The sequence below is a fragment of the Lissotriton helveticus genome, chromosome 10 (genome assembly GCF_964261635.1).
Source record: "Lissotriton helveticus chromosome 10, aLisHel1.1, whole genome shotgun sequence".
NCBI classification, from domain to species: Eukaryota; Metazoa; Chordata; class Amphibia; order Caudata; family Salamandridae; genus Lissotriton; species Lissotriton helveticus.
In genome coordinates, this window is record NC_136071.1 from 102,338,006 (window position 1) to 102,365,789 (window position 27,784).

General features: G+C 45.9%; 1 protein-coding gene across 14 annotated transcripts in view; it reads left to right on the top strand.

The window, feature by feature from the left end:
- MEIOB (meiosis specific with OB-fold) overlaps positions 1-27,784 on the top strand; it is a 1,496,662-nt gene that overhangs the window by 562,965 nt on the left and 905,913 nt on the right. For 13 of the 14 annotated variants that reach the window (XM_078664882.1, XM_078664879.1, XM_078664881.1 and 10 more), the window contains one exon: positions 17,177-17,277. The exons of the other annotated variant lie outside the window; for it this stretch is intronic. In XM_078664882.1, coding sequence (XP_078521008.1) covers positions 17,177-17,277 — 101 coding nt within the window. The remainder of the gene's footprint in view (positions 1-17,176; positions 17,278-27,784) is intronic. 14 annotated transcript variants of the gene reach the window in all.

Here is a 27,784-nt window from a genome sequence, read left to right on the forward strand (position 1 = left end):
GTCTGTGGCTAACTCTCGAGATGTTTTCACACATCTTCAAGTTCCACCGTCGACGGGAGCGTCGACGAGCGCTCCGATGACGAGAGCGGCATTGCCTGCATTTTCGACGACTACGCTGACTACCACATCAGCATTTTCATCGTCGACGACGGTTTCGTCGACAGCCTCGACGTCGACGAGGGTTTCATCGTCGTCTACACCTGTCCCGTCGACGATTCCCATCTCGTCGACGAAGAAAAGGGAGTTCTCGTCGACGAAAGACCCGAAGACATCGTTGTCGTCGACGACGCCGTCGACTAAAGCCTCGTCGACGAAGCCACCGTCGACCAAGGTCCCGTCGATGAAGACAGGCCCGTCGACGAAGATAGGTCCGTCGACGAAGACTCCGTCTACGGAGTCGATACCAGCATCGACGATCGCCCCGTCGACGACGTCCCCGTCGACGACTACAGCTACAGTGGATCGCCCGTTGACGGTGTTACCGTCGACGACCCCGTCGACGACCACTCCGTCGACGAAGATTTCTTCAAAATTACTAAAATCGGCTTCGTCGACGCTAACGACGACGGCTCCGTCGACGGCGGAACCAAATTAGTTTGCGTCATTTCATTAGTGCCATTGAAGACTACCAAATCTTCACACCCTCGCACTATGGTACCTTGTCAACAGATCTCTGATCCAGAGCCTCAACCACCATCTCCAATGTTTGCAACTAGTACGGAGCAGGATACTGATTCGGAGCAGGAAGAGGACACGTTTGGGGCAGCACGTAGTCCCTCTGAATTGATAATTAAATGTCAAGACACAGATTCTGATGATGGCAATGGCCCAGAATTTCAACAAGAAGAACAGTTCACTCAAGCTCCTGTGGCTACCATTCCTTTGGCCTTGATATCTAATCTCCAACATATGCTGGACGATTATAATCGCCGTTTTCCTGCAACACCGCAGACTACGCCTGCGCTATCTCCTGCTCCTGTGGCACTGCCTCCACCTGCATTGCTGTCTATCGTACCACCTGCACCTTCTCAGGTTCATCGGTCTATAAGCATCCATACCACTATATATCCGCAAGATACGGATGAGGAGGAGGCGGATGCGGAACGTGAGGAAGGTGAAGTCCCTGACAACACGGATGATGAGGCAGGCGACCAGGATATGGCCGAATGGGATGATTATCGGGCGCAGACGCCCTCTCCTCAACCTGGTACCTCGAGTGAGTCTCCACCAGTAGATATCGCCAGCTTCCATCTTTTAATGGATAAAGCGGCTCAACGTTTCAAACTCCCACGTTCCCAACGCGAAGAGGGTTGTTTTCTATACGATTTTAAGGACAAACCTTTCAAGCAGGTGCACACAATCCCTATAATTGAATTTGTATGGAAAGAGGGTATTAAACTGATGAATGCTCCGAACTCCTTACCTGCTCAGATTCCGCGCCTTGAGAAGAAGTACAAGGCCCCTACAGGTTCTCCAGCTTGCCTGATTTCTCATCCCAAGCCGGACTCTGTCGTGACTCAGGCAGCACAACGTAGAGCACGAAATCCGGCGTCCCAAATCACAGCCCCTCCGGATAGAGAGGGTCGACGCTTGGATGCAATTGGCCGCAAGTTCTCGACCATGGCCTCCACATCTGTCCGAGCAGCTAATGCCTTGGCCATTTTGGGTCGTTATGACCGGCAGATGTGGTCAGACATTGCAGATTACATGGCACTCATCCCTGATGTTTCCAAGGCTGACACAAAGCAGATTCTCCGCGATGGACAAAGAGCAGCGGAAGAAATCATAGATTGTGCAGTGGATATTGCAAACACAGGTTTCCGCCTCCTGGCAAGTGCGGCTGCACTCCGACGTCAAGGTTGGCTAAAGTCCACCTCCTTCCAGCAGAAAGTCCAAGCCAGAATACTGGATATGCCATACGATGGAGAATCATTATTCGGATCCCATATTGATGATGCCCTTGAATCCATCAAGAAGGACACCGATACGGCGAAGTCCTTAGGCATGCTACAATTTCGTAAGCAGTCCTTTCGAGGTGCGCGCGGACGCGGCACTTCTTCCAACTTTTGAGGTGGTCAGCAATACCGTTCACACAATCAGAGCGGCCAACGTTACACGCCCAATCAGCGGTCTCGCCAACAACCCGCCAAAACATTCAGAGGAAAGTCGTCCTATCGTGGCGCAAATCAGAAACGCCAATGACTTTTGCCGCTCTCACCGTGTTGGAGGACGAATCTCTCTGTTTTATTCCCAGTAGTCCTCGATCACCTCGGACCGCTGGGTTTTGGACATTGTCAAACGGGGACATACCCTGGAGTTCACAGAGATTCCTCCTTGCACCCCACCTCGTGGCCCACCTCCTCCACATCTCGAGGAGCTTTACCATCAGGTCCGTCTTCTTGTGTTAAAAGGGGCAGTCAAAGTGGTCCCAAAACATCTAAGAGGGAAGGGTTTTTACTCTAGTTTTTTCCTCATACTCAAGAAGAACGGAGATTGGCGACCCATTCTGGATTTGAGGGCTCTCGACCAGTTCCTAAAGTCTCAATCATTCCGTATGCTGACGCTACTGGAGGTCCTGCGTCTTCTGTCCAGCGAGGATTTTATGACCACCATAGATCTTCAAGACGCTTACTTTCACGTCCCCATCATCGCACATCGCCAGTACCTACGTTTCAAAGTGGGAACCATGCATTTTCAGTTCAAAGTTCTACCCTTCGGACTGCGTTCAGCTCCTCGTGTGTTCACGAAGGTATTGGCCCCGGTGGTGGCTCACCTGCGTCTACAAGGAGTTCAGATCTTTCCTTATTTAGACGATTGCCTTCTCAAGTCTCAATGCCACCATCAACTGAGTCGGGACACGCACCTTTGCCAGCAGGTGTTTCAGTCTCTGGGGTTGACCATCAATGTCGAGAAGTCACAGTTTGCACCCCTGCAGACCAGGTCCTTCCTGGGAGCGATCCTAGACACGCAGCTCTCAAAAGCATTTGTCTCTCACGAGCGGCGTCTGAAGATACTTCGTCTGGTCGCACTCATTCGACGAAAACAGTCAATTTCTGTTAGGACGTTAAAGTCATTCTTGGGAATGGCTTCGTCATGTATCGCACTGATCCCAAATTGCAGGTTGCGCACCCGTCCTATTCAGGAAGAACTGGACTTACAGTGGCGTCAGGTCTCCGGGTCCTTCAACGACCTAGTTGCCGTCACAGCCCGCATGAAGATGAGCCTGTGTTGGTGGGCGCAGCCCGCGAATCTAAAATGGGTGTGTCCTTCCTCGATCACGTTCCGGACCTGACGCTGACGACGGACGCCTCCCTGGAGGGGTGGGGCGCTCATCTCCAGGGCCTCTCCATCAAGGGCAAGTGGTCGCCGACGCAGCGCACATGGCATATCAACAGGCTAGAATTGATGGCGATCTTTCTAGCTCTTAAGTCCTTCCTCCCAGTTGTTCACGGGGAATCAGTGCTAATCCAAACGGACAACACCACCAGTATGCACTATGTGAACAAACAGGGCGGAACCAGGTCTCCTCTTCTGTCCCGCATGGCCCAGTCAATCTGGGATTGGGCTCTCCGCCATCGCATCACCTTGACGGCTGTCCACCTTCCGGGGGTGTCAAACCTTCTGGCAGACTCTTTAAGCAGATCCACATCCTCAACACACGAATGGGAACTGCACTAACCGACTCTGGATCATGTGTTCCACCAATGGGGTCACCCAGATCTGGATCTCTTTGCAACACCGGAGAATCGGAAATGCCCGTCTTATGCAAGTTGGCATCCCCACCCAGGGTCCTGCGGGAATGCCCTTTTGATCAACTGGTGCGATCTATTCGCTTACGCTTTTCCACCGCTCCCATTAATACAGCGGGTACTGTGGAAGATGCGGAGGCAGCCGTGCCACATTCTGTTGATCGCACCTCGTTGGCCCAGACAGGCATGGTTTACGGAACTGCTTCTGATGTCCCAGTGCGAGCCCATTCCTCTACATCCTCGTCCAGACCTCCTAACTATGGACAAGGGCCTAGTGTGTCATCCAGATCCCTCAACGCTTCAATTGTGGGCATGGAACCTGAGTACCTTGAGTTTGCGGACTTGAACATATCCCAGGAGTGCAGAGACATTCTAGCTCAAGCCAGAACTCCGTCTACCATTAAGACTTACAAACTTAAATGGAAGCGGTTATGTCATTGGTGCGTTTCAGCCAATATACATCCCATCCATTCCACTCCTGAACAGCTCCTTCCATTCTTTTTGAGCCTCGCTCAGTCAGGACTTTCTCATGCTACACTGAGAGTTTTCTTAGCTGCAATATCTCGTTTCCGACATGATGGCTCTTCATCCCTCTGTTCATCACGAGTTATACGTCAATTTTTCAAAGGGCTTTTCCGCAAGTTTCCACCTGTGCGTCGCCCTCCGCCAGCTTGGCAGCTCAATGTGGTATTAGCTCAACTTATGAAGTCACCATTTGAGCCTATCCATAAGGCCGATATAAAATTCATCACCTGGAAGGTTGCACTTCTTCTGGCTTTGACCTCATCTCGTCGCGTGAGCGACCTTCACGCTTTTACTGTCAAGCCTCCTTATCTCCAGTTCAAACCAAACGGAGTGGCACTGCGTACCAACCCTTCTTTCTTACCTAAAGTGCCTACGGATTTTCATTTGAATGAGCCTGTGTTCCTTAAGACTTTCTTTCCGGACCCTAAATCTCCGGCGGAGCAGCGCCTACATTCGTTAGACATCAAGCGATGTCTTAAATTTTATATTGCAAGAACTGCTTTTTTCCGCAAGTCCGACCAATTATTCATTGCATACGGACGACTGCGCAGAGGACATCCAGTTTCCAAGCCGACAATTGCCAGGTGGCTTTCCTCAGCCATTGCCTTCTGCCACCAACAAGCGGGCAGACCATTGCAGTCTTCAGTGAGGGCTCATTCTACGAGGGCGATGTCTTCATCCACCGCCTTGTTTGCTGGTGTGCCAATTCATCAGATTTGCCGTGCAGCGACATGGTCCAGCAGGCACACCTTCACCAAACATTACTGTTTGGATGCCATCAATGAAGCGGATACCGCAGTGGGGCAGGCAGTGCTTCGCCATCTTTTTCAGTAAGGTGAGCCTCTGTTCCCTCCTCCTTATTATTTCCTGTGATTGCTTTGATGTTATATGACTGTATTATTTTTATTATAGTACTGTCTTGATATATGCTTCATATGTTTAGCAATCTCAGTTCTAGGAGGTTACTGCTTTCTATTCTATTCAAGCATGTGAATCTATGAAAGACACCCCTAATACTGGAGAAGAACAATTGTTACTTACCTGTAAACAGGTGGTTCTCCAGTATTGGTGTCTTTCATAGATTCACATGCGACCCACCCTCCTCCCCTCAGAGGCTCTCTTCTCCTCATGTGCTCTTAGTTACTTTGTGCTACGAAAATCTGAGGGCTTGAGCTTCTGAGGAGAAGGTTCTAGAGGGTGCTGGCGCCTGATTGGCTGCAGTTTGGACTAACATAATGACACTAATGTGTTACAAATGGTTTTTTCTCTTTGCCTTGCATTCCTGTGTAGGAATGGTTTTTAGAGGATTTCAGTGTATTTCCTTTCTTTTCTTGTAATATGATTATATATATATATATATGTATATATATTTAGTATTTATTGCTATTTTATTTACCGTGGGACTCCCACTTCGACGAAGGGGAATATTCAAGCATGTGAATCTATGAAAGACCAATACTGGAGAACCACCTGTTTACAGGTAAGTAACAATTGTTCATTCCACCCAACACCAGTGACATTTCAAATTTCCTTTTAATAAGGGAACAGCGCTGGGTTGAGAGGCTTAAGAGTATCACTAATGGACTTAATGACTGTATTCCATGTTCCAATTATATGGTATCACAAGAAGATAATTAGTCACTGGGATACTGGGAAAGGCGAGCACTTGTGCGTTTTATGCTGTGTGAAATAGTTGAGACAGTATTTGTCATTTCTCACTGGTAACTAAAACTCTCCCTAAAGATATCTGTATCTGTCTTTATGTGTACCGCTAGTGGTTATTTTCACTGACATTAATACAAATCCTACAGAGCCAAGAAAGAGTGATCTCAGTTCTGCTGCACTCCCCCTTAGGGCTCAGAGGAGAGTCAGCTACTACTGTCTTTAACATTGTAATGACAGTTGTGAGCCAGATACGAGTAAATACGCAAGGGGTGTCTGTGAATTAGGCTCCCCGGACGGGGACTAGCGGAAAGGGCTTAATTTTATTTTTGATCCGTATATGTGGAGACAGAAAAAAAGAATGTGGAAATGGTTTGCGAGCGAAATAAGGTAAACGAGCTAAACACCAGTTATTTATCCCGAATGGGAAGTAGTGGCAGAAATTTATTTAGGATTCAAGGGTTTATGTGATACGACAGTTAAATGAATGTGTGAGATGCCAAAAAGAATGAAAGAGGTACTTTAAACATGGCGGTGATTGTGAGACCGCATACACATTACACCTAGCAGAGTCCTCTTTCAATATCCTTGTCTTGGCTGGGAGCCCGGTTGTTGCGATCACGTGACTGGTACTGGGTACGCCTGAGACACGGATTGCACTTTAAAACAACCGAAATGGCGGGCATTTGCTATCGGCGGTGGACTGACGTGAGGACAATAGCCTGCGTGTCTCTTATGACTAGTAAGTGGACAGATAACCATGTGGAGGCACAGAGATTGGGAATCTCAGTGCGTGGAAATGGGTTGAGAGACCGTGTTCCCTCGGTCGGTGTGTGTGTGTGTGTGACAGCAGTATTTTTTCACTATTCTCTTACCAAAAACGGACCTTAGGACAAGCACAATGAGGGGAAGAGGCAGGAGGAACTAAAGGCACAACATTATTGTGTGAGAGGATAGCGGAACCACTCATTTATAGATACAAAACACGGAGGGTGTTTTGGCGAGATTTGGCATATATTATCCCGCTTGTACAACCATTATTTGTGCTTTGTATTCCACAGTGTGACGGCGAGAGCACAGTCCCACTTAAGTCCCGGGTTCAGAGACATGCTTGTGAACTCGTGTGAGTATAAAACTAAGGCATCACAAACATAGGATATATAATGGACTTATGACCTACACTGGAGGAAAAGGGGCAAGTGTATAGCATGTATGATTATGGAGGAATCAGATGTGATTTGGGAGTGTGGCAACCCCAGGTGGGATGGATGGGAGCTCAGTTACACTTTTGTTCTGGGCTTTTTCTGAGAGACTGGTTGCTTTTAGATTGATGGATCGAAGTTAATGTTTGTCTTTGTATAGGAGGAATACACAGAGAAAGGGTTACATAAACTTGAGAGGTTTTGTGCTTCTCTCCCCCCTTTTCTTTTTACAGAAATTTGCTCCCTCTCGGAAATTCCGCAGAGTATAAAAGAATTGGATATTGATCTACAGACCGAATAAAAAGGTAAAACACCCCATTTTGGGTGAAGACCACTAACTATAATAGAACTCCCCTTTTTTAGTTTTATCATGGTCTTGTACATGTCTTTTGTGTGTTCTATCACGTTTTCCTACTTTGTTTACCCTCACCACTGTTCTGCGTCAAAAAAACACATTGCGCTCCATCCAGAGTGTTGGTCTGCACCTGGATGTATGATGCGGTCCTATGATGAAGCATGACACTGCAAAGTGTGTGAGGGCAGTATTAAGACATTTTTTGTCGTCCCCTTGTTTGTCTCAGGTCTGAGTAGATATGAGATTTACCGTTCCCGTGTGGACAACTACATGATTTGAAGTTCCAGCCTATCTTGGATCCCAGGGGATAGGATCTTTTGTTTTTAGTACTTCTCTGTTGAGTGAGATTTGATGATGGATACATCACTGCTGGGTTGGGGTGCACCTAGGATAGGTGATCAGAGGACTAGACAGCATCCTTCTGACGTTGCAGGATACTTGCTTCTCCTTGAATGCCTTCCGGCCGACATCTAAAGGAGGCTGGTGCAGGAGTGCACGGACTACACCACTGCAGTGTGCAACTGCAACATGCATTGGCGGTGTTTGGTATTGGGCCATGAGGCTCTGCACCTCTGGAACTGGCAGAACGGTCAGAACAGTTCCCTGGTCATGAAACGCCTTCCAGCATCTTTGAACGCCATAGTGGAAGAACTCCGCTGGTGGTGCCTAGCAAATCACGAATTACTCAGACCGTCTTTTAGCAGTGGGGAGAGCTGTGGCTTGATCAATTCACTGTTCCCATTGCGAGCAATATCCTGCCTCCCTCCACGAGACCCTACGGGGCTTTTTACCTTCGAATTGCCTCGTCCTGCATGACCTACCGTGCCCTCTGTAAGTTAATTACCTTGCCCCTCCCTATGCTACTGGCCCTCCTCCCACTTCTCGTTCAACCTATTGTCTCTCTTTCAGCAGCCCTTCGCCCAGCACCCCTGACGGCATCTCTTCAGGGACCAAGCCTCGCTGGCCCACCTATACCTTCCTCTACATCCCTTAGACATGCACCTCAACGCGCACAGGTATTGACACACCGCTCCCCGCAAACTCTTCTTTTCCTCCTACCTTTTTCCTGCCCTCATCTTTCTTTACCTCCTCTCTTGTGCAGCACCCTTTATTCTGTAACCTGGTCCTGATGATGATCCTAAACTACCTAGATCGAAAAGTCGTTGACATCCCAGATCAACTTGTGGCGCAATATACTGTGGTTCACTACTTAAGTCTATCTCTGTATTAATTCATTCAAATACCTATCCGTGGACCTCAAGTATTCTGTATTTATTGTCACTTTTTTACTTGCGCCGTATATCGCTGTTCACTTGTCACCTGCGCCGTCCACTTAGAGTGTCATGAGCACGTGTGTGCACATATTTCTTCGGGTTACTCGTGTATTTATTGCTTGCAGTGCTGTTATAACCAGTTCCAAATTTATTCTTACCCTTTAAGCATTTTTGTTCCCTATTGCCTTTATTCAATATATGATGCCTTTGGCATGTTTAACCAAACCATGAGTCTCCCTACCTTCTTTTCTTGCAATGTTTGTGCATGCTTACCTACTAGTCTCGCAAATAATACCAGGTGAGATATTGTTGTTTATAAACATTGATCTATTCACCAGCACTGAAAAGATGCAACTTGCGTGCTGAAGTTCTCAAGATAGTCATCTCTCTGAGAAGTTTTTCACCTAGTGTGGATCTTAAGACGTCTGTTCACCTTCCCACCTCTGCCTCTACTGCCTTGAGTTCTGAAGAAGATCAGGAATGACTGGGACCTAGTCATCCTAATGGCTTCGAATTGGGCCAGGTGGGTTCACTACCCAGAAGTTCTGACCTCCATTCAGGCTGCCGCTTTGGCAAAATCTTCGGTCAAAGCAGCAGGGCATGCACAACTTACACCTTCATGCGTGGAAATTGAGCGGTGACAGTTGATTACTCTTGACCCCCCCCTGGAAGCCATGGATGTCATTCTAGCGATCAAGCTTCCATATATAAAATCTGTTTACTCAGGCACTGGGAAACGTTTTTCGCTTGGCGTAGTTCCCACTATACAAACCCATTACACGCAAAGTTGTAGGATGTTCTGCTTTTTGTGTGTGTCTTTAGCCCAGGAAGGACTTGCCATGGGCACTACTTAAGGTTATTTGTTGTCTATTTTGGCCTTTTCGTGTTTGCTTCACCAACTTGTTATGATGCTTTTTCTTAAAGGTCTTTTTTATATGTTTTAACCCAAACCTTTTGTGATGCCCCAGTGGGACCATTCATTTGGTTCTCACATTTTATATGTGTTCCTCATTTGGACCTATGCACAACTGTCTTTTGCGTCTGAAGACTCTCAAAACAGTCTTTCTTATTGCAATAAGTTCAGCCTGTTACATGAGTGATCTTCCTCCTCGGTCTGTTTAACCTGCATACACCCATTTTTCATGTGTGGCCGGTACAGGTCAGAACGCTGAAGAAGTGGGGCAGGGTTGGGGACTTGGCGATGGGACGAGTGCAAAGTAAGTGATTTTATTTTGTTTTTATTTAATTTTACCTATCCCATTGTCTGTCGACCTTCCCGCCCTACCGCTCTTACCTGGGCCGGTCGTGCCTGCCACTTTTTACAGGAGAAATTCTTGTTGAGGACCAGTTCAACATTTCTGTAATTAGTTCTGATTTCTTTACATGTTGGACAATCCATCACACTTCTGTAGTTATTTGCTCCGCCTCACCCCCCAAAGAGGAATAGAGACACCATTGTTGTGACCCCGAAGGAGCTTTAACCCCTTTCGCTGCTAGGCCTTTTCAACCTCAGTGCTAAGCCTTTTTTTGGCTATTTGGTGTAGTTCGCACTTAGGCCCTGTAATGTTTTGTCCACATAAGGCATCCATGCCAAATTTGCGCCTTTTTCTTCCAACATCCTAGGGATTGTAAAGGTACCCAGATTTTATGGATTCCAGTGGGGGGGGGGGAGAAATTGGCCCAAATACAGCGAAATAGCGTCTGTGTTTTTTTCCCTGCAAATGGTATCAACAAAGGGTTTGCGGTGCTAAAATCTTCCCAACTTTCAGGAACAGGCAAAAGTTTGTCAGAAAACTAAAATTTTCTACACAGTTTTGGCATTTTAGTGCGACATAGCCTATTTTCCCTATTTTTTGTGCTTTCAACCTCCTTCCAGTTAGTGGTAGAAATGTGTAGGAAACCAATAATGGATTCCGGAAAGCTATACATTTCTGAAAAGAAGACAACATTTTTAATTCAGCAAGAGGTCATTTGTGTAGATCCCTCAAGGTTTTCCTATAAAAAGTAACAGTTGGACTAAAATAATATTGGAATTGAGTTAAAAAAAACAGCGATTTGTGCCTACGTTTTCACCTATAACTTCTTCTAAGTGTTGCAGATATTTGAAAGCAATATACTGTTACGTCCACTGGACCCTTCTGGTTGCAGGGATATATAAGACTTGTAGGTTCACCAAGAAACCAAGGTACCTAGAGGTAATAACTTAGCTGCTCCTTGCAGTGGTTTTTCATTGTGTACAAGTATACAATTGAAATATAAAGAGTGAAACATAGGTATCAAGGCAAGCCATGTGCATCTGAAATGGGAACAACATATGTAGTTTAGAAGTAGTGGTTATTTGAACATCTCGGCATTAGAGGGCATTTTACAAAATTACGTCTTTTTTACACACTGTCTTACATATGGAAGGCAGTAATGTATAGAAAGTTAATTGGTAATAACATGTGTTCTACTATTCTGTGTTCCCATAAGTCTCCTGATAAAAATGGTACCACACTCCACGACAGAAAACGGCCCAAAACTCAATGAGGACACCAAGTTTTTCCAATGAAAACTGTAATTTTTACCTAGCTGTGGATTTTTAACCCTTGCTCAGTCGACACCTAGGGAAGCCTACCAAACATGTACATGTACGGGGGAATCCAGGATGGGGTGACTTGTGTGACTCTCACCAGGTTCTGTTGCCCAGAATGGCTTGCAAACCTCAAATGTTGTCAAAAAATACATTTTCCTCATTTTTCTGTAATAGAAAGTTTGTGGAATCTGCAGGAAGCCACAAACCTCCCCCACCCAGCATTCCACCAAGTCTCCCATACTTGTGTGGGTAGGCCTAGTGCCCGCAACAGGAAAGGGCCCAAAAAGCAACGTAGACACATAACATTTTTCCAGTGAAAACTGACAATTTTTTTGCAATGTGCCTAGCTGTGGATTCTGGACCCTAGCTCAGCTTGCACCCGGAAAATCTATCATACCTGTACATTTTTAAAAACTAGACACCCAGAGAAATCCAGTATGGGGGGACTTGTGTGGCTCTCATCAGGTTCTGTTACCCAGAATCCCTTGCAAACCTCAAACTTTGTAAAAATAAAAATACATTTTCCTCACATTTCTGTGATGGAAGATTCTGAAATCTGCGGGAGCCACAAACCTTCACCCACCCAGCATTCCCCCATGTCCCCCAATAATTATGGTACCTCACTTGTGTGGGTAGGCCTAGCGCCTGCGACAGGAAATGACCCAAAACGTATAGGGGAGACCAGAACAGTATTGTGAAACCCAGGCAGTTCTGAAAACTAGACATCCGGGGAAGTCCAGGGAGGTGTGGATTGCGTGAACCCCCCCAACATTTTCCTTCCCAGAATGCCCTGCAAACCTAAAATTTCGCTAAATAAATTCACATTTTCCTCACATTTATGTGATAGAAAGTTCTGGAACCTGAGGGGCGCCACAAACTTCCACCCACCCAGCATTACCCCAAGCCTCTCAATAAAAATGCATAGTGGCCGCGACAAGAAACGCCCAAAACGCAACATGGACACATCACATTTTTCAAGTGAAAACTGACCCTTTTTTTGCAATGTGCCTAGCTGTGGATTTTGGAGCCTAGCTCTGCCGGCACCCAGGGAAGCCTAGCAAACCTGTACTTTTTTGGAAACTAGACACCCAGGGGAATCCAGGATAGGGTGACTTGTGTGGCTCTCACCAGGTTCTGTTACCCAGAATCCCTTGCAAACCTCAAACTTTGTAAAAATAAAAACACATTTTCCTCACATTTCTGTGATGGAAGGTTCTGGAATCTGCGGGGAGCCACAAACCTTCACCCACCCAGCCTTTCCCCAAGTCCCCCGATAAATATGGTACCTCACTTGTGTGCGTAGAACTAGTGTCTGCAACAGGAAATGACCCAAAACGTACAGGGAAGACCAGAACAGTACTGTGAAACCCAGAAAGTTCTGAAAACTAGACACCCAGGGAAGTCCAGGGAGGTGTGGCTTGCGTGGATCCCCCCAAAATTGTACTACCCAGAATGCCCTGCAAGTCTCAAATTTCGCTAAATAAATTCACATTTTCCTCACATTTCTGTGTGGAAAAGTTGTTGGATCACCGGGCCAACACAGATTTCCTACTACCCTACCATTCCACCAGGTTTCCCGATAAAAATACTACCTCACTTCAGTGGGTAGGCCAAGTACCCGCGATAGAGAAGAGCCCAAAACGTATTGTGGAGACATCAAAATTATTGTTTTGCAAGGAGGTCACCTGCCTTTTTGGTCCTGGGCCGTCTAGGGAAACCTACCAAACCCAGACATTTCTGAAAAGTAGACACCTGGGGGGAGCTGAAGGACTGAATTTGCCCATTGAAATACCGGGGGAGCAAAGGCCCTTGCCCAAGAGGCCACTCCCCCTCCCTTGTGTCTAGTGATGGGTTCCTACCTGGGTATCGCCCTCCTTCTATGATCCCCAAGCAGGGATCCACTAGGGAAGGATTCTTCCCTTTCCAATGATACCTCTCCCATGTGTTTCGGTGCTCGGGGGGGCTGAGGTAGCCCAGCAAGCACTAAAGAAGTGAAAGTGAAACAAGCCAATCGGCTCATTTCACTTTCACTTTCAGTGTAATGACGTCAGTGTGCCATGCGCGCAATCGTCATTACATTGAAAAAGAAAATGCCTCAGGAGGTTGGGCAAGTTTTTCCCAGCTCCCAAGGCTAAAAAACAAAAAAGCAAATCCCTCAGCTGGTATTTGGTGGTCATGCGCAAAGGATTTAACCGTTCCGTCCTCGGCACACAGCACCGTGGTGGAGGACAGAAACGGTCCGTCCTCTGCACCGAATGGGTTATGCTTTTACATCAGTCATACCAAGGACCACTTGATGGATGATGAGCTCTTCTCAGGGCTATTCTCTGAGGCCAATTAAGGCAACACAGTGTAGAAAAGTGTCCTATCGAGGTAGATAGTCCGCTGTATTAAAATCTGCTATGCATTTGGCAAGAAGCAGCCCCCGGGAGTACAAGGGCTCATTTGGCCAGAGCCTCCACTGCTACGACTTAGTTGGCATGCAGAGTGCCTGTTATGAAGATTTTCGAGGCCGTAACATTGGTATCAATCCACACATTTTCAAAGCACTACTTCCCAGGTAGCCAGGTCCGACGGTAAGGGCACTTTGCCTGTTCGGTTGTGCAGGAGCTTTTGGGTTGAACCGTTTCACACCACCTGGGGAGATATTGTTCGGGTATCAATCCACAAGCTGAGGAACATGCAGTTTAAAGTATCCATCAGAAAAAAAAGTTACCTACGGTGAGCAAGAGGTCCACCTCAAGTAATAAGGCCACTATTCTTGTTAGGTCCAGTAAAGGTTTCAGTAATTTTTACCTCATTCCCTGGTAGATATGGCACAGAACAGTGAGCCTTAACTAGAGAAAATGTGTCAAGCATTCAGAAGTACCAAAACAATTAAAAAGTAATGAACCACAAAGTAATACAAATCCCAGCCTAATTTATATAATTCATTGAATAAAATGACAACGAAAACAACAAAAATCTATTAAGGGAAACTGGAGATATTAGTTTTTAAAGTTTTAAATACAAATAGTTCCAAAAAGTGCTAAGTGTCAACCAGAAATTCATAATTCGAACCCATGGAAGGTCCCTTGCCGGCTGTATACATTTGGTGCCTTTGCCCGGTTAAAATGTCTACATACAGATTTAGTCACTTTTTTGGGATTTCCGATTCCTCCAGTGGGACAAGACTACCAGTTGCAGCCAACCAGGGGGTAAACAAGGCCGAATACCTTCTCCGCAATTTCCCACTGAAACAGATTTGTTGCTCTGGAAAAGCTCAAAGCGGAAGCAACCTGAATTGTTGGCCCAGCAGCAACGCATCTTTGTTGGATCGACTTGGCAGGGTTGTCCTGGTCGTCTGGAGATTTTTGAAGACAAAAAGGTTCTAAATACCAGGAGGCTTATTTATGAAAACTGTTGCATTGCTGCGTGAAAACAGTGACGCAACAGTTTTCACTACACCCTCCTTGTGACACGATGGATGCGACGTATTTACTGTACTGTGCTCCATGTCGCAAGGAGTGACTGATGCATCAGTAATCCTGATGTATCTGTCGCCACAAAAGTCATGCATTGCTGGAGTTGTGCAATGCATGAGGCAGGCCTATACAAATAGCACTGTGTAACCATAACGCCTGCTATGAGACAGGCGTATGGTTTTGACAAAGTGGCATCCTAGAAGTGGCGCAGTAAAATCTGATAGATTTCACTGCGCCACTCCTACGAGGCTTTGTTGCGTGGAAACACCCACGCTGCATACATACCTGACGCAGGTATAATGTGGCGCAGGGCTTTAGAAGGTGACGCATCTGCCTAGATGCGTCACCTTGTAAATATGGCACACGGTGTCACATTGTTTATGCCACCGCTGCGTCACGAAAAGTAACGCAACAGCTGCGCAAAAGTGTCGCTAGGGGCTCATAAATAAGCCCCCAGATTTTTCAGGATATCAGGAGCAGTTTATTTTGGCACAGTCAAGGGTCCCAAGACCTCTGGAACAGCTCTTGGTAGTCAAGACCGACTCCAGCAGAATACACCAGCAGGGTCCTGGGCTGGTCGCGTTTGAACCGATCATCTGGGCTCTAAAGGAAAAGGTTTTTTTGCTGGTTTTGTAGCCCAGTAGTTTAAGTGGAAGCCAACTAACTGACCCTTGGAGTCTACTTCTTCGTCCTGGGTACAAGTGAGAACAGTCCAGTACTTCAGGTCTCCTTATACGTCTCAACAGCAGATGCAGTCCTTCTTCTGTCTTCTACAGACCCAAAAGGGTTCTGAAGAATAGACCGCTGGCTCCTCCTTGAACAGTAGGGAAAAGGTTCTGAGGAGTAACCCTACCCCCCTTTTGCCACAGTTCCTGGTTGCCTTACAGTAAGCAATCCCACTCTACCCCTCTGTACATACGTCAAAAATGATAGAACCCTTCTTTCCCTGCTCTGTTCCTGTGTACCCACCAAGAGATGTGGTCATGATAATGAGCAGCCCTACCTCTATCGTTCTGGGGCGGTTCCTCTCCCACTGAGATTGGTGCCTGTCATGCAAGGTGAACAAAAGAAGGGGTTAGTAACAGTGTTAGGGGAGGGCTTGTTGAAGTGAATCAATTTCCTTAGCCCAGCCCACAAGCCATTGTGTGATGGGAACAACAACACCTCCCTTTAGGTAGACAAAAGGTTACTATCTAAAGGAACATTTTCCTTAATAGTTATCACAAATGCGATTTTTCTATTAAAGTGGATTTGAAATAATTATAAAAAAGACTCTGAGTATAATTCTAGCTGTTTCCTAACTGAAATTAGCATTATTAATTACCCAATTGTAATCCAATGCTATGGAACAGAAAGTCTTGCTACAGGTAAATAGCATGTGGGGCTTTTTTCATTGTAAGGACATGTGTAACTGAATTTCTACATGTTTTACTTTTAAATGTCATGCACCCTGTTTTAGGGTTTATAAGGTCTACATAGGAGTGACTTATTAATAGTTAAAAGGAAGGTTTTGACTTGTCGAAAATGTTTATTTTGTCAGGTAAAATTACAGTTTTAAAACTGCCACAGCCAGGCTATAGTGGTAGGCCTGGAGCCATGGTTCATATTCCTAATGTGGTGGTGACACAATAGGTGCTGCAGCCCACTAGTGACATTTAACCTACAGATCCTGGGTACACAATGTACCATAAACTAGGCACTTAGAGATAACTTAAGTGTGCCAATTGGGAGTATAACCAAATTCAACATGTTTTAGAGGTCAGGGCGCATGCACTGGGGACTTGGTTAGTAAAGTGCCAGTGCACAGACTCAAAAAGGTAGTAGCACCATTCCACAGAAAATGTGGGGTGATCATGCAAAAAGTGGCAGTTTCCTACACCTACCTCCTATAGCGCCATTCCATATTCTGTGGAATAGTCTCTTTTTCTATCTATAGAACACTTCCCCCATGCTTGTGTTCAGTACACTATTACATATGTTCAGTTATTGAGCTCTCTGTGTCCGACAGACTAGACAGAGTAAAGAGTAAAACTGACATGAACGTGCAGGGGGGGCCCTTATATGTGGCTCTGATGTCAATTCTGGAGCAGGACATAGCTGGTGCAGGGCAGCACGTTGAAACCTGCTGACAGGCAGGAGCAATGCTGAGAAAAATGTTCAAATCCAATCTGGTGCCTGGCGGTGTTCGCAAAGTGAGGAATCTGCTGTTAGATAGAGTATTGATGAGAAAGAATGTTACTGAAGGTAAAGTAACTTGTTCTTTACGTTTTTCGTTGTTTCACTAGTGTTATTGTTTATATCAAAGACATTTTAAGTTAGCTGACAAATTCCACATCAGAAATAACATTTGTAAATGTGCATTCTTTAAAGGTAGGGGAGGCAAAACTGTTTACCACAACTGACAAAAGAAAAGGCCAACGATGTGAAATCAAATTGTTTGATGAAACAGTGTCATCATTTCCAATGATATGGTGAGTATAGTTTTTGTTTTTTTCATGTAGCTGTTCGGCAAATCTAGGAAGAATCTAGCATTTCTGCACAAAAACATTAATTGGCTTGTCACACTTGGCTTTATTTTAGAATCTGAGCTATTTTTATACTTATATATATATATAGTTGAATTTGTTTGATTGAAATGCAGATTCCTCCCCTTTTAAATACCTCGAGGCAATTCCCTTATGCATCAGTAGGTGGTATTGATCCATCCCGCCCTGGATGTGATGTCGGAGCCACTATATCTGCGGCAACGACATGTGCTAACATCAGTTCCTTTTGTTACGTGCCTTCAGGCACGGATCTGGAGATCGGCCAAATCCTGCCAGCCTCACCGAATTTCTATCCTTAAAAGGTTTCTTGTGTGCTAGGGATATGTTTCTTCGGAAAACCACAGTGTTCAAACTGTACTGGGACTTTAACCGTCAAATGACTGTAACAGACACCCACAACATTTGCCTCTTGTGTCTCGGCTTCAAACACAACTTGGCGTCATGTGACTGCTGCGCTAAAATGAATCATGAGACCAAACCCCTGGCCTTCACAAATTCTAAAAATGTTACTAGACCTGCATGGTCCTTATTATAATACTTTTGAACCATAAACTGGTTTCAAATAATGTGATCCTGGGCAAGTATTTTAATTCACTGAGACGTCATTTTATCCAGTATTAGGGGTGTCTTTCATAGATTCACATGCCTGAATCATTCCCCGTCGTCGAGATGGGAGTCCCCGGTACATAAAGATAGTAATGTCCTATTAGACATATAGAGACATAGGCCTAAGGGCCTCACCTTAGTAACATATCCTTGTCCTTTTGTAGAAAGGACCAAACTCTAGAGAAGAGCCAATCAGCTATCGCCTCCCTCTAGAACCCTCCTGGAAGGAGCCTCAGTCTCTCAGATTTTCTACCGCACGTCCGGCTAAGGGAGTCTCCTCTGAGCTCTTCTCAACTGGGTTTCCAGTGTTCTCTGGTACTATTTTTGTTTTCTGGACTAGAGTTACAAATATCTTCATGGCTGAGACACCAAAAAAAGGTCTTTTTGGGCCCTGTGGTTCCTGTGGGAAGAAAAGGCTGCATATAGATGACCAACATAAAGACTGTCTATATTACCTGTATCCAGATCATTCTTCCAAGGATTGCAAGGTATGTCGTACCTTCTCCTCTAAAACCCTCAAAGATCGTGAGGGACGTCTCCTAATCTGGCTTCAGAGATTGAAAGATAGAGACCAGCTGGAATCTTCTGAAGAAAGTGAATGCTCTTCAGTTTCTTCCAAATCTTCTCAGAAGAGACCAAGAGTGACTTCTCCTGGCCCTTTCACACAGCCTCCTCAAAAGAAGGCACTGAAAAAGTCTTCAGAGGTCCACTCTAAGGTGGTTTCATCGAAGGTGTCCTCTCAGGAAGTTCCCACCTTCAAGAAGCTGACTTCGACTCCGTCGACGACGACATCGTCAACAATGGCTTCAACGATGAAGAAAGCTGTTTCTTCAGTACAGTATGTCACTACGTCGACGACTACTGTCTCAACGTCGATGGCAACATCGTCACTGACCTCGTCTACGACCCCATCGTCGACGGCAGGTAAGACAGTGTCATCGACGATAAGCATCAAGAAGACACCGTCGACTACGAAGCAGTCGTCGACGCTGCGCTCGCCGGCGACTGACTCGTCGACGAGCTCGACGACGAAGACATATTCGTCGTCAACATCGTCGACGAAGACTCCGTCGATGGAGACACCGTCGACGAGGACGCTGTTGTCGAGATCTCCAGCGACACCAGTATCGACGACGGCACCATCGACGATAACACCAACGACTACAACATCCGTCGACGCCTCGTCTTCGACTACCACTCCGTCGACGGGCTCATCGACGGCGATGGATCCAAGTTTGAAGAGCACATATGTGCACCTTAGGATCACAAAAAAGACACTAACGTCGGATTTAACATCACCAAGTAGAGTCCAACCGCTGCCTTCAGCTGTCCATGCTACCATTAGGATAGCTGGTCTATAAGGTTGACTTACAACCAATCACCATAAGGGTTGTTTGGACTGATACAAGGTGATCACTAGAACTCGTGAGCATCATATATCAGGCCAACTTCTCACAAGGACATCCCAAGGCAGACTCGGTGATTACACAGGCAGCTCAAAAGAAGTCCAAAAATCCTTCTGCCCCGTAGTCAGCTCCGCCAGATAAAGAAGGCCGAAGGCTGGATAATATTGGGAAACGTTTCTCAACAATGTCTGCTCTGACAGTAAAGGCGTCCAATGCCTTAGCACTTTTGTGATGTTGCAACAGACAGATATGGGCAGACATAGCCCCTTATCTAACGTCCTTGCCTGAGGAATCGAAGGAAGAAGCGAAGAAAATATTACTCGAAGGGGAACGCTCAGCGTCAGAAATTATAGAATGCGCAATGGATATCGCAACAACTGGATTTCGCCAACTTGCCGGGGCAGCTGGTTTGAGATGGCAAGGTTGGCTGAAGGCAACTTCCTTTCATCCCGGGATTAAGACGAAAATCTTGAATATGCCTTATGATGCCAATTTCTCTTTGGACCTCAGATCGAAGAGGCGTTGCAGAGTATAAAAAAGGACACGGACACAGCCAGAGCGTTGGGAATTCTCCAATACAAAAGTCCGTCCTTTCGCGCCTCAAGAGGAAGAGGATAGTCCTCTTACAAGGAAGATTATCAATATCGGTCATCATACTCTTCGGGGCAGCAACATCGGCCACAGTTTCAACAGCACCAACAATCTTCGTATGGCAAAACGTCCTTTCGGGGTAAGGGCCAACGAAAAGGCAACGCTCATAGACAATGACCTTTCCCTTCGGCCAGTCGCCGATTCCTCTGTGCCCTCAAAAATTGGAGGAAGAATTTCCCATTACCTAGAAAATTGGAAGAAAATTACCACGGACAGGTGGGTTTTGCAATTAGTTCAATACGGCCATTCATTGGAGTTCTTTCACATACCTCCCCGAACACCTCCCCGACCTATGCTTCACATAAATCCGCGTCAGCTTCTCCGAGAGGTCTCTCTTATGCTCCAGAAAGGGGCGATGGAAAAAGTCCCTCTGTCCCGACGAGGGAAAGGATTTTATTCCTGCTTCTTCCTAATTCAGAAGGAAATGAAGTGGAGGCCAATTTTAGACCTCAGAGCCCTCAACAAATTCCTAAAAAAGCAGTCGTTTCGTATGGTAAGGATCCAGGAGGTCTTACAACTCCTAGATATGGAAGATTACATGGTATCCCTGGATCTTCAGGATGCTTATTTTCACATCCCAATTCACAACAATCACAAAAAAAAAATAAGATCTGAGTCCTTCCTTTCGGACTCAAGTCTGCACCTTGCATTTTTACAAAATGCCTCTCTCCAGTGGCTGCATATCTCAGACAACAGCACCATCAAGTTTTTCCATATCTGGACGATTGGCTGATCAAAACTCCATCCCTAGAAGACGTGTCCAGGTCTTCCAATGCTTGTTTGCAACTTTTCAATCGTTTAGGACTCGCACTCAATCGGGAAAAATCCGTCCTACCTTCTCAACGTATAAATTTCCTAGGCGCTACACTCGACACAGAACTGAGATAAGCTTTTCCATGACAGGAGAGAATGGAAAAGCTAGTGACACTGGCTGTTCTCGTAGCCTCAAAGAGAACCTTAACGGTTCGCCTTTTTAAATCCCTACTCGGAATGATGTCATCATGCATCCTACTGGTTCCTCACTGCCGCCTAAAGATGCGCCCTCTCCAAGAGGTACTCTCAGCGTAATGGGTCCAATGCACAGGGTCATTCGACGATCCCGTAAAGATGACTCCTCAAATTGTCAAGGCTCTGCAATGGTGGATGTCTATTCAAAATCTTTCTCAAGGCTTGCCCTTCTTACTTCCGGCTTTGCCTCATGTCATCACAACGGACGCCTCTCTGGGAGGCTGGGGAGCTTTCCTCCAAGAACTGCAGATAAGCGGAAAGTGGTCCCCCTCCGAAAAAGGGCTTCATATAAATCTCCTCGAACTGCGGGCGGTCTTCCTCGCCCTTCAAGCCTTTCTCCCAAGAATCAAGAACTCACTAGTGCTCATACGTACGGACAATACCACGACGATGCACTATCTCAACAAGCAAGGAGGGACTCGCTCTCTAACACTCTCTCGCGAATCACAAAAAATATGGAACTGGTTAATCCTGCGCAATATCTCACTTCGAGCACGGACAACGTTCTAGCCAATTCACTAAGCAGACAACACACAACGTCTCACGAGTGGGAGCTGGATCAAGAGACCCTCAACCAAGTATTCTCTCAATGGGGTACTCCCCTGATCGACCTATTCGCCACAAAAGACAACGCCAAATGTCAACACTTTGCAAGCTGCCATCCCCAAAAAGGATCTCTAGGGAATGCATTTTGGATCGCATGGTGCAACGTCTTTGCGTACGCCTTTCCGCCATTTCCAATGATTCTCAGAGTCCTCAGGAAATTGAAAGCGGAGCCCTGTACACTCATTCTGATAGCCCCAACCAGGCCACGCCAACATTGGTTCACAGAACTCCACCGTCTGTCTCTAGAACCACCAATGCAATTGAAGCAGTTTCCATCCCTCCTCACGACTAGCAACAGGCAAGTCCAGCATCCGAATCTGGCATCACTCAGATTATCTGCTTGGCTCGTGAGTTCAAGGAATTCCAGAATTTAGATATTCCGCCAGATTGTAGAGCCATTCTGGCTCGGGCAAGAGCAGATAGTACCAACAAAACATATTCTTTGAAATGGAAGAGGTTTTGTATTTGGTGTAGGACTCGGAAGATACAGCCTTTTTCTTCTTCTCCAGAACAAATACTGCCTTACCTTCTCCATCTAGCAAACTCGGGCCTTGCTCATGCTTCCATCAGGGTCCACTTGGCGGAAATATCCCGTTACAGGAGATCTACTACAGGTCCTTCTCTCTGGTCTCACAGATTGATCAAACAGTTTCTTAAAGGTCTCTTCAGGACTTTTCCACCCGTGAAGACTTTACCGCCTACCTGGCAACTTAACACGGTCCTTAATCAGCTCATGAAGCATCCCTTCGAACCGGTACACAGGGCTGATCTGAAATACCTCTGTTGGAAGACAGCACTCCTTCTTGCACTTACTTCGGCAAGACGAGTAAGTGAACTCCAAGCTTTCTCAATTCAGAAGCCCTTTCTCCAATTCAGGCAAGACAGGGTAATATTGCGAACAAATCCAAAAATTTTACCAAAAGTCCCGTCGGACTTCCATCTCAATGAGCCTGTTGTCTTGCGCTCTTTCTTTCCAAATCCTCAGACCGCAGCAGAAAGAACGTTACATTCTCTGGACCTTAAACGCTGTCTGAAATTTTATATTGAGAAGACAAAATCCTTTTGTAAATCTAACAAACTTTTTGTAGCTTACAGTAGACCCAGGAAAAGTCTTCCACATCACCAAGTAAAGTATTCTGACTTGTTTTGTTCCAATTTAAATCTTTGTTTGCATCACACTTCTCAATTACATAAAAATGTATTTCATAATTCCTGATATACTTGTACTATTCATTTAGAATCTGTTTAAATGTTGTGTTCGAGAAAAAAACAGACATTTTACAGCATTTTGTTTCACAATTATTGTGAGATAGCTAACTTGCCAAAAAGCATGAACTATAATAAGAGAAAGTAAACACAATTTTCCAGGAACAGATGAGCAAAAATTTGTAAAAAGACAAACTGAAATTTGACCTCTGTTCTTGAGCAGTTGGCAAATGTGTCAAGATAAAAACAAGATTTAAAGGCGTCGGCAAGACCACAACAGCGGGATGAGCTGAAAATGGCCTGGATGTGATGTTGGGCCGCTATATCTGTGCCACCTCCATGTGCTGACATCAGTTCCTTTCTTTATGTGCCCTCTGATGTGGATCTGAAGCTCAGTTGAATCCTACCAGCTTGATGGCATTTCTATCCTTAAAAGTTTCTTGTGTGCTAGGGCCATATGCCCTTGGAAAACCACAGGGTTCAAACTGTGCTGGTACTTTAACCGTCAAATTACTGTAAGAGACAGCCATGACGTCTGTTTTTGGTGTTTTAGCTCCAAACACAACAACACATCTGACTGTTGCGCTAAAATGAATCATAAAGCCATCCATGAACGTGAAGCCAAACTTGTTGTTGTGGAACCGTAACGGAAATCGAAGAAAGTTCTGTCTTGGTTGAGTTAAGGACACGCCCCTTGGAAGATCTTGTGATCGATCATCTTTAAAGTTATGAAGCTCAAGTAGGTCAAAGAAGTTTAAAAAATACACAAAATCCAAACACTGCTCTCCTTCATCCCGCTACTCCCGTTGCTCAGAGTTGTGCGACTCCCTGAGTACCTCTAGGCAGCGGAGTCGCTCCCTGCTTTCGGAAAAGAATCCAATGCTGCTGCAGATGTGCCCCGACTTCCCTGGGCAGTCGACGACACCACAATAGCTGCACGAGCTGAAAATGGCCCTAGACTATATTTTTGGTATTCCTCCAGATTCCTCTGGAGCACCTGCAGGCCATATGGTTTCAATGCAACCTCAAGTTGGGCTACCGCCAGCAGCTTAATTCCAAACACTGACTGTGCCGCTCCACCTCAATCTGAGGCTGGCCTTATCTTCGAGATTTCCTCCCACAATCCAGCTGAGGCACAGCGTTTGATGACCCCTTCAGCACCGCAACCGACACCTCCAACTCAAGTCTTGACTCTGGCCCGACAGCACTGACTCCGGATTCGGAGAAAATAGTTTTATTGGATTTGGAAGTGCTGTCACAACTCCCCCTAAGGTCACAAGCTCTCCAGTGGTGGTGTTTCCAGAAGAATCTCCTAAGCGGAATGCCTTTTAAAGATACAGGGACTATGGTCCCCCGGAGAACAAAAGTATCATATCAACCTTCTGGAACTCCGAGCAGTACACCTGACACTCAAGGCATTTCATCCTTGGTGGGTTTAATCACAAAGGTGATTCTTCCAATCATATTAGAAAAAATTCAGTAACATCTAAATGTATTGTATAGTGTTAGGAGTGATTGGCTTTGGGCAACAAACATGGCTATCTCAAATATGTGAATTCTTTCCTGTCAACAGTTCTTTGCCAAGTAGTGCTTTCTAACAATTTTTGTAAAAAAATGAATCATAATAATCTTAATTAAACAGATACATCTAGGCAGTTAAATCCTTTTCCTGGGAGCCTGATCTCAGACGACAATTGAATATTGAATATAAGGGAGAATCTAAAATGCAAAATACAAAACATTTTGAAGAGGGAGTCAGAGGCAATTTTAAAGACCAGCATGGATACCTTGCCCCAAACTACTAATGTAATACACATAGAGTATCCACGGGTCTGAATTAAATATTATGTGACCTGTGTAAGTCTAAGAGCAACCACACTAAGACCAGCGTCGCGGAATCTAAGAAAGAATCTTAACCGCATGCGTGCGGGCGGAATTCCGCTCGTACGCTGAGATTTTCAAAAGCGCATGTTACGTGACGAGCTGGGCTCGTCATCAGCGTAGCAGGAGGCTACCTCATGACGAGCCCAGCTCGTCATCAGCGTGGAAGGGGTTAAAGAAAATTACGGATTCCCATCACTCACCAATCCTGGTGACTTGCTTCATCATCTGGGTCTCCTCTTTTTAGACCACACTAGTGGTTCTAAGGGCTGCAACCGTATCAGAAGGATAGGGAGCCCAATGATGTTTTGAATAAATTCGTTTGTGGTCTTACCCAATGAGAGTGAATTTTGTATATGGGAACGGCGTGCAGTGCTTGGGTGAAATGTGAAGTTAAAATTGAGATATGAGAGACCTAAACTTTATTGATGTATCTCATAATTCAAACTAAAAACAGTGCAAAGAAAGATAGTGTCAACAAATAACTATCTCGAGTATTGTAGTTAAAGGACAACCTGTCGTACGGGCAATTTTTGCGTCTCCGCAGAAATTGTTCCACTACAGACAGCTTCAAGAAACATGCTAACACCTTAACAACGAACCTGCAAGCAAGGAAGTATCCACTCAGGCTGATCAAACGGTCTGCGAAACATGCCAAAAATAATTATAGATAGGCGTTATTAGAACCACGCATACGAAAAGAGGAATTGTCTAGGTTAACCTTTGTTAACACTTTCAGCACGGTAACTAACGCAGTCAAGAAGAGCGTGCGTAAACACTGGAAGATTCTTAACATTGGCAATGACAGCATCCCATAGCCTCTCTTCTCCTACAAACGAAGTACCAGCTTGCGCGACCAGTTGGTGCATACCAGACCTAAAGATGCCCTTAAACAGAATCAGGACACGTTGTGGGGGCTCCCCGCGGTCCAAGGACACTTTCCCTGGGGCACTTGTTCTGTCTGCTCCCTGACTTGCAAATCAAAATCCATCGATATAGGAACAGGCAAACCATGGGTTCAGAAAAAGTTCACTAACTGTTACAGGGAGAAGGTGGTGTACTTGATTACATGCCCTTGTCAGCTTATGTATGTAGGCATGACCACACAGAAGGTTAAATTAAGAATAGTGGAACACAGGAGCACAGTAAGGTGCAAAAGACAAGCCACGAAACTGACCAGCCATTTTTTGGAAGTTATTCATCGCCCAGTAGATTTCACATGGACGGTGTTAGAACAACCGTATATTCCAGAACATGTGACAGACATTGCCAAATTCTCCAGTATTAGGGGTGTCTTTCATAGATTCACATGCCTGAATCATTCTCCGTCGTCGGAGTGGGAGTCCCACGGTATATAAAAAAGCAATAATATGCTATAATAACATTGGACAAACCAGAAATTCCCAACCAGGAAGTAAAGTAGCCCAAGCTAAAGTACAAAAAACTTCCACACTCATGACTGTCCTAGTCATTTTGTATAGTCCAAACTATCAGGCGACAGCACCTACCAGAAGGTTCTCCCCAGAGGCTCAGGCTGTCAGATTTTCTACTGCACGTCGTGTGAAGGGAGTCTCCCTGAGCTCTGCTCAGTTCTTCTCTATTTTCCTTCTGGAATCTAGTGTTTCTTCAAGATGTCTTCCAAGAAATCTTTATTCAGACCTTGCGAATCTTGTGGGAAGCTCCGGCTTTTTAAAGAAGGTCCCCACAAGAAGTGCATTTATTGCCTTTATCCTGAACATCAAGTAAAGGACTGCAAGATCTGTAGAACCTTCCCTCAGAAGACCTTCAGAGACAGAGAGGGCCGCCTGCTTTTGTGGCTACAAAAGCTTAAGGATTCGGATTATCCTGCGTCTGAGGTAGGCAGTATTGCTTCTGGTTCTACTACAGCCTCTAGGAAGAGAGCTGCTACTGAGGTGTTAACTATTCCTGGGGCTAAAGTTGCTAAAAAAACAACTTCCATCTAAGGGGTCTGAGAGGCCTTCCTCTTCCAAGACTACTCCCCCTGTTAAGGATAAAGGTGGTCCATCTACACCCTCTAGAAGATCCACCAAGAAGTTACCTCAGACATCTGAGAAGATTTTACCTCCGATTCAGCCCGTCGTCGACGACGCCGTCGTCGAAGATCTCCGTCGACGCTACATCTACATCGACGGTAACTTTTTCATCTCCTAAGCCACAGATGATCATGTCGACGGCGTCTACATCGCCTACGATGGTCTATGTCACTGTTAGACCTCTTTCGTCGATGGCAGAATCTTCATCTTCTGCCATCGTCGGCGCCTCGTCGACGGCTTCTCTTAAGAAACTTCCGTAGACGACATCGTCGTCGACGCTGGTTCTACCGTCGACGAGGAAGCAGTTCCACTCTGTCGACGACGAAGGCTCCATCGTCGACGAAGGCGTTGACGAAGATAACACCGTCGACGAAGTCAATTCCGTCGACGAAGTCAATTCCGTCGACGAAGGCAATTCCGTCGATGAAGTCCATACCGTCGACGAAGCCGGCATTGTCGACGACAACAACAACGTCGACGGCACCATCACTGTCGACGACGATAACCGCACCGTCGACGTAGAGTTCGTCGTCGTCTAAGGCCAAATCCAGTGCCGCGAGTTCTGCAGCGGACCCACCGTCGACTCCGCAACTATCCTCTTGTACTACCTTGCAAGTGTGGTCACCGTCTACGGTTTTTCAGACGCAAAAATCATCTTTGCTTCAGAGGCGTAGTTCAGCATTGGCGTTATCACCACTGCATATTTCACCTCAAAGGGTACCCCAACAGCTCCCAGACAAGCTTCTTGACTCTGAACACAGTGAGGAGGATTCTGTAATTGGGGAAACATGTGGTACGGCTACAAGTCCTTCCGAACTAAATATTAAGCTTCAGGAAGACGACCTAGTGGAACAACAGTCATCTGAACGGTTGACGTCCCCTGTAGAGAGTGTCCCTGCCACTCAGGTGCCAATTGTTTTGCTCACCCACCTCTAATGCGTGCTTGACGATTATTACAGGCGGTTTCCGTCATCTGAATCTACAGGCTCTCAGCCTCCTACTCCGGCGGTGGAA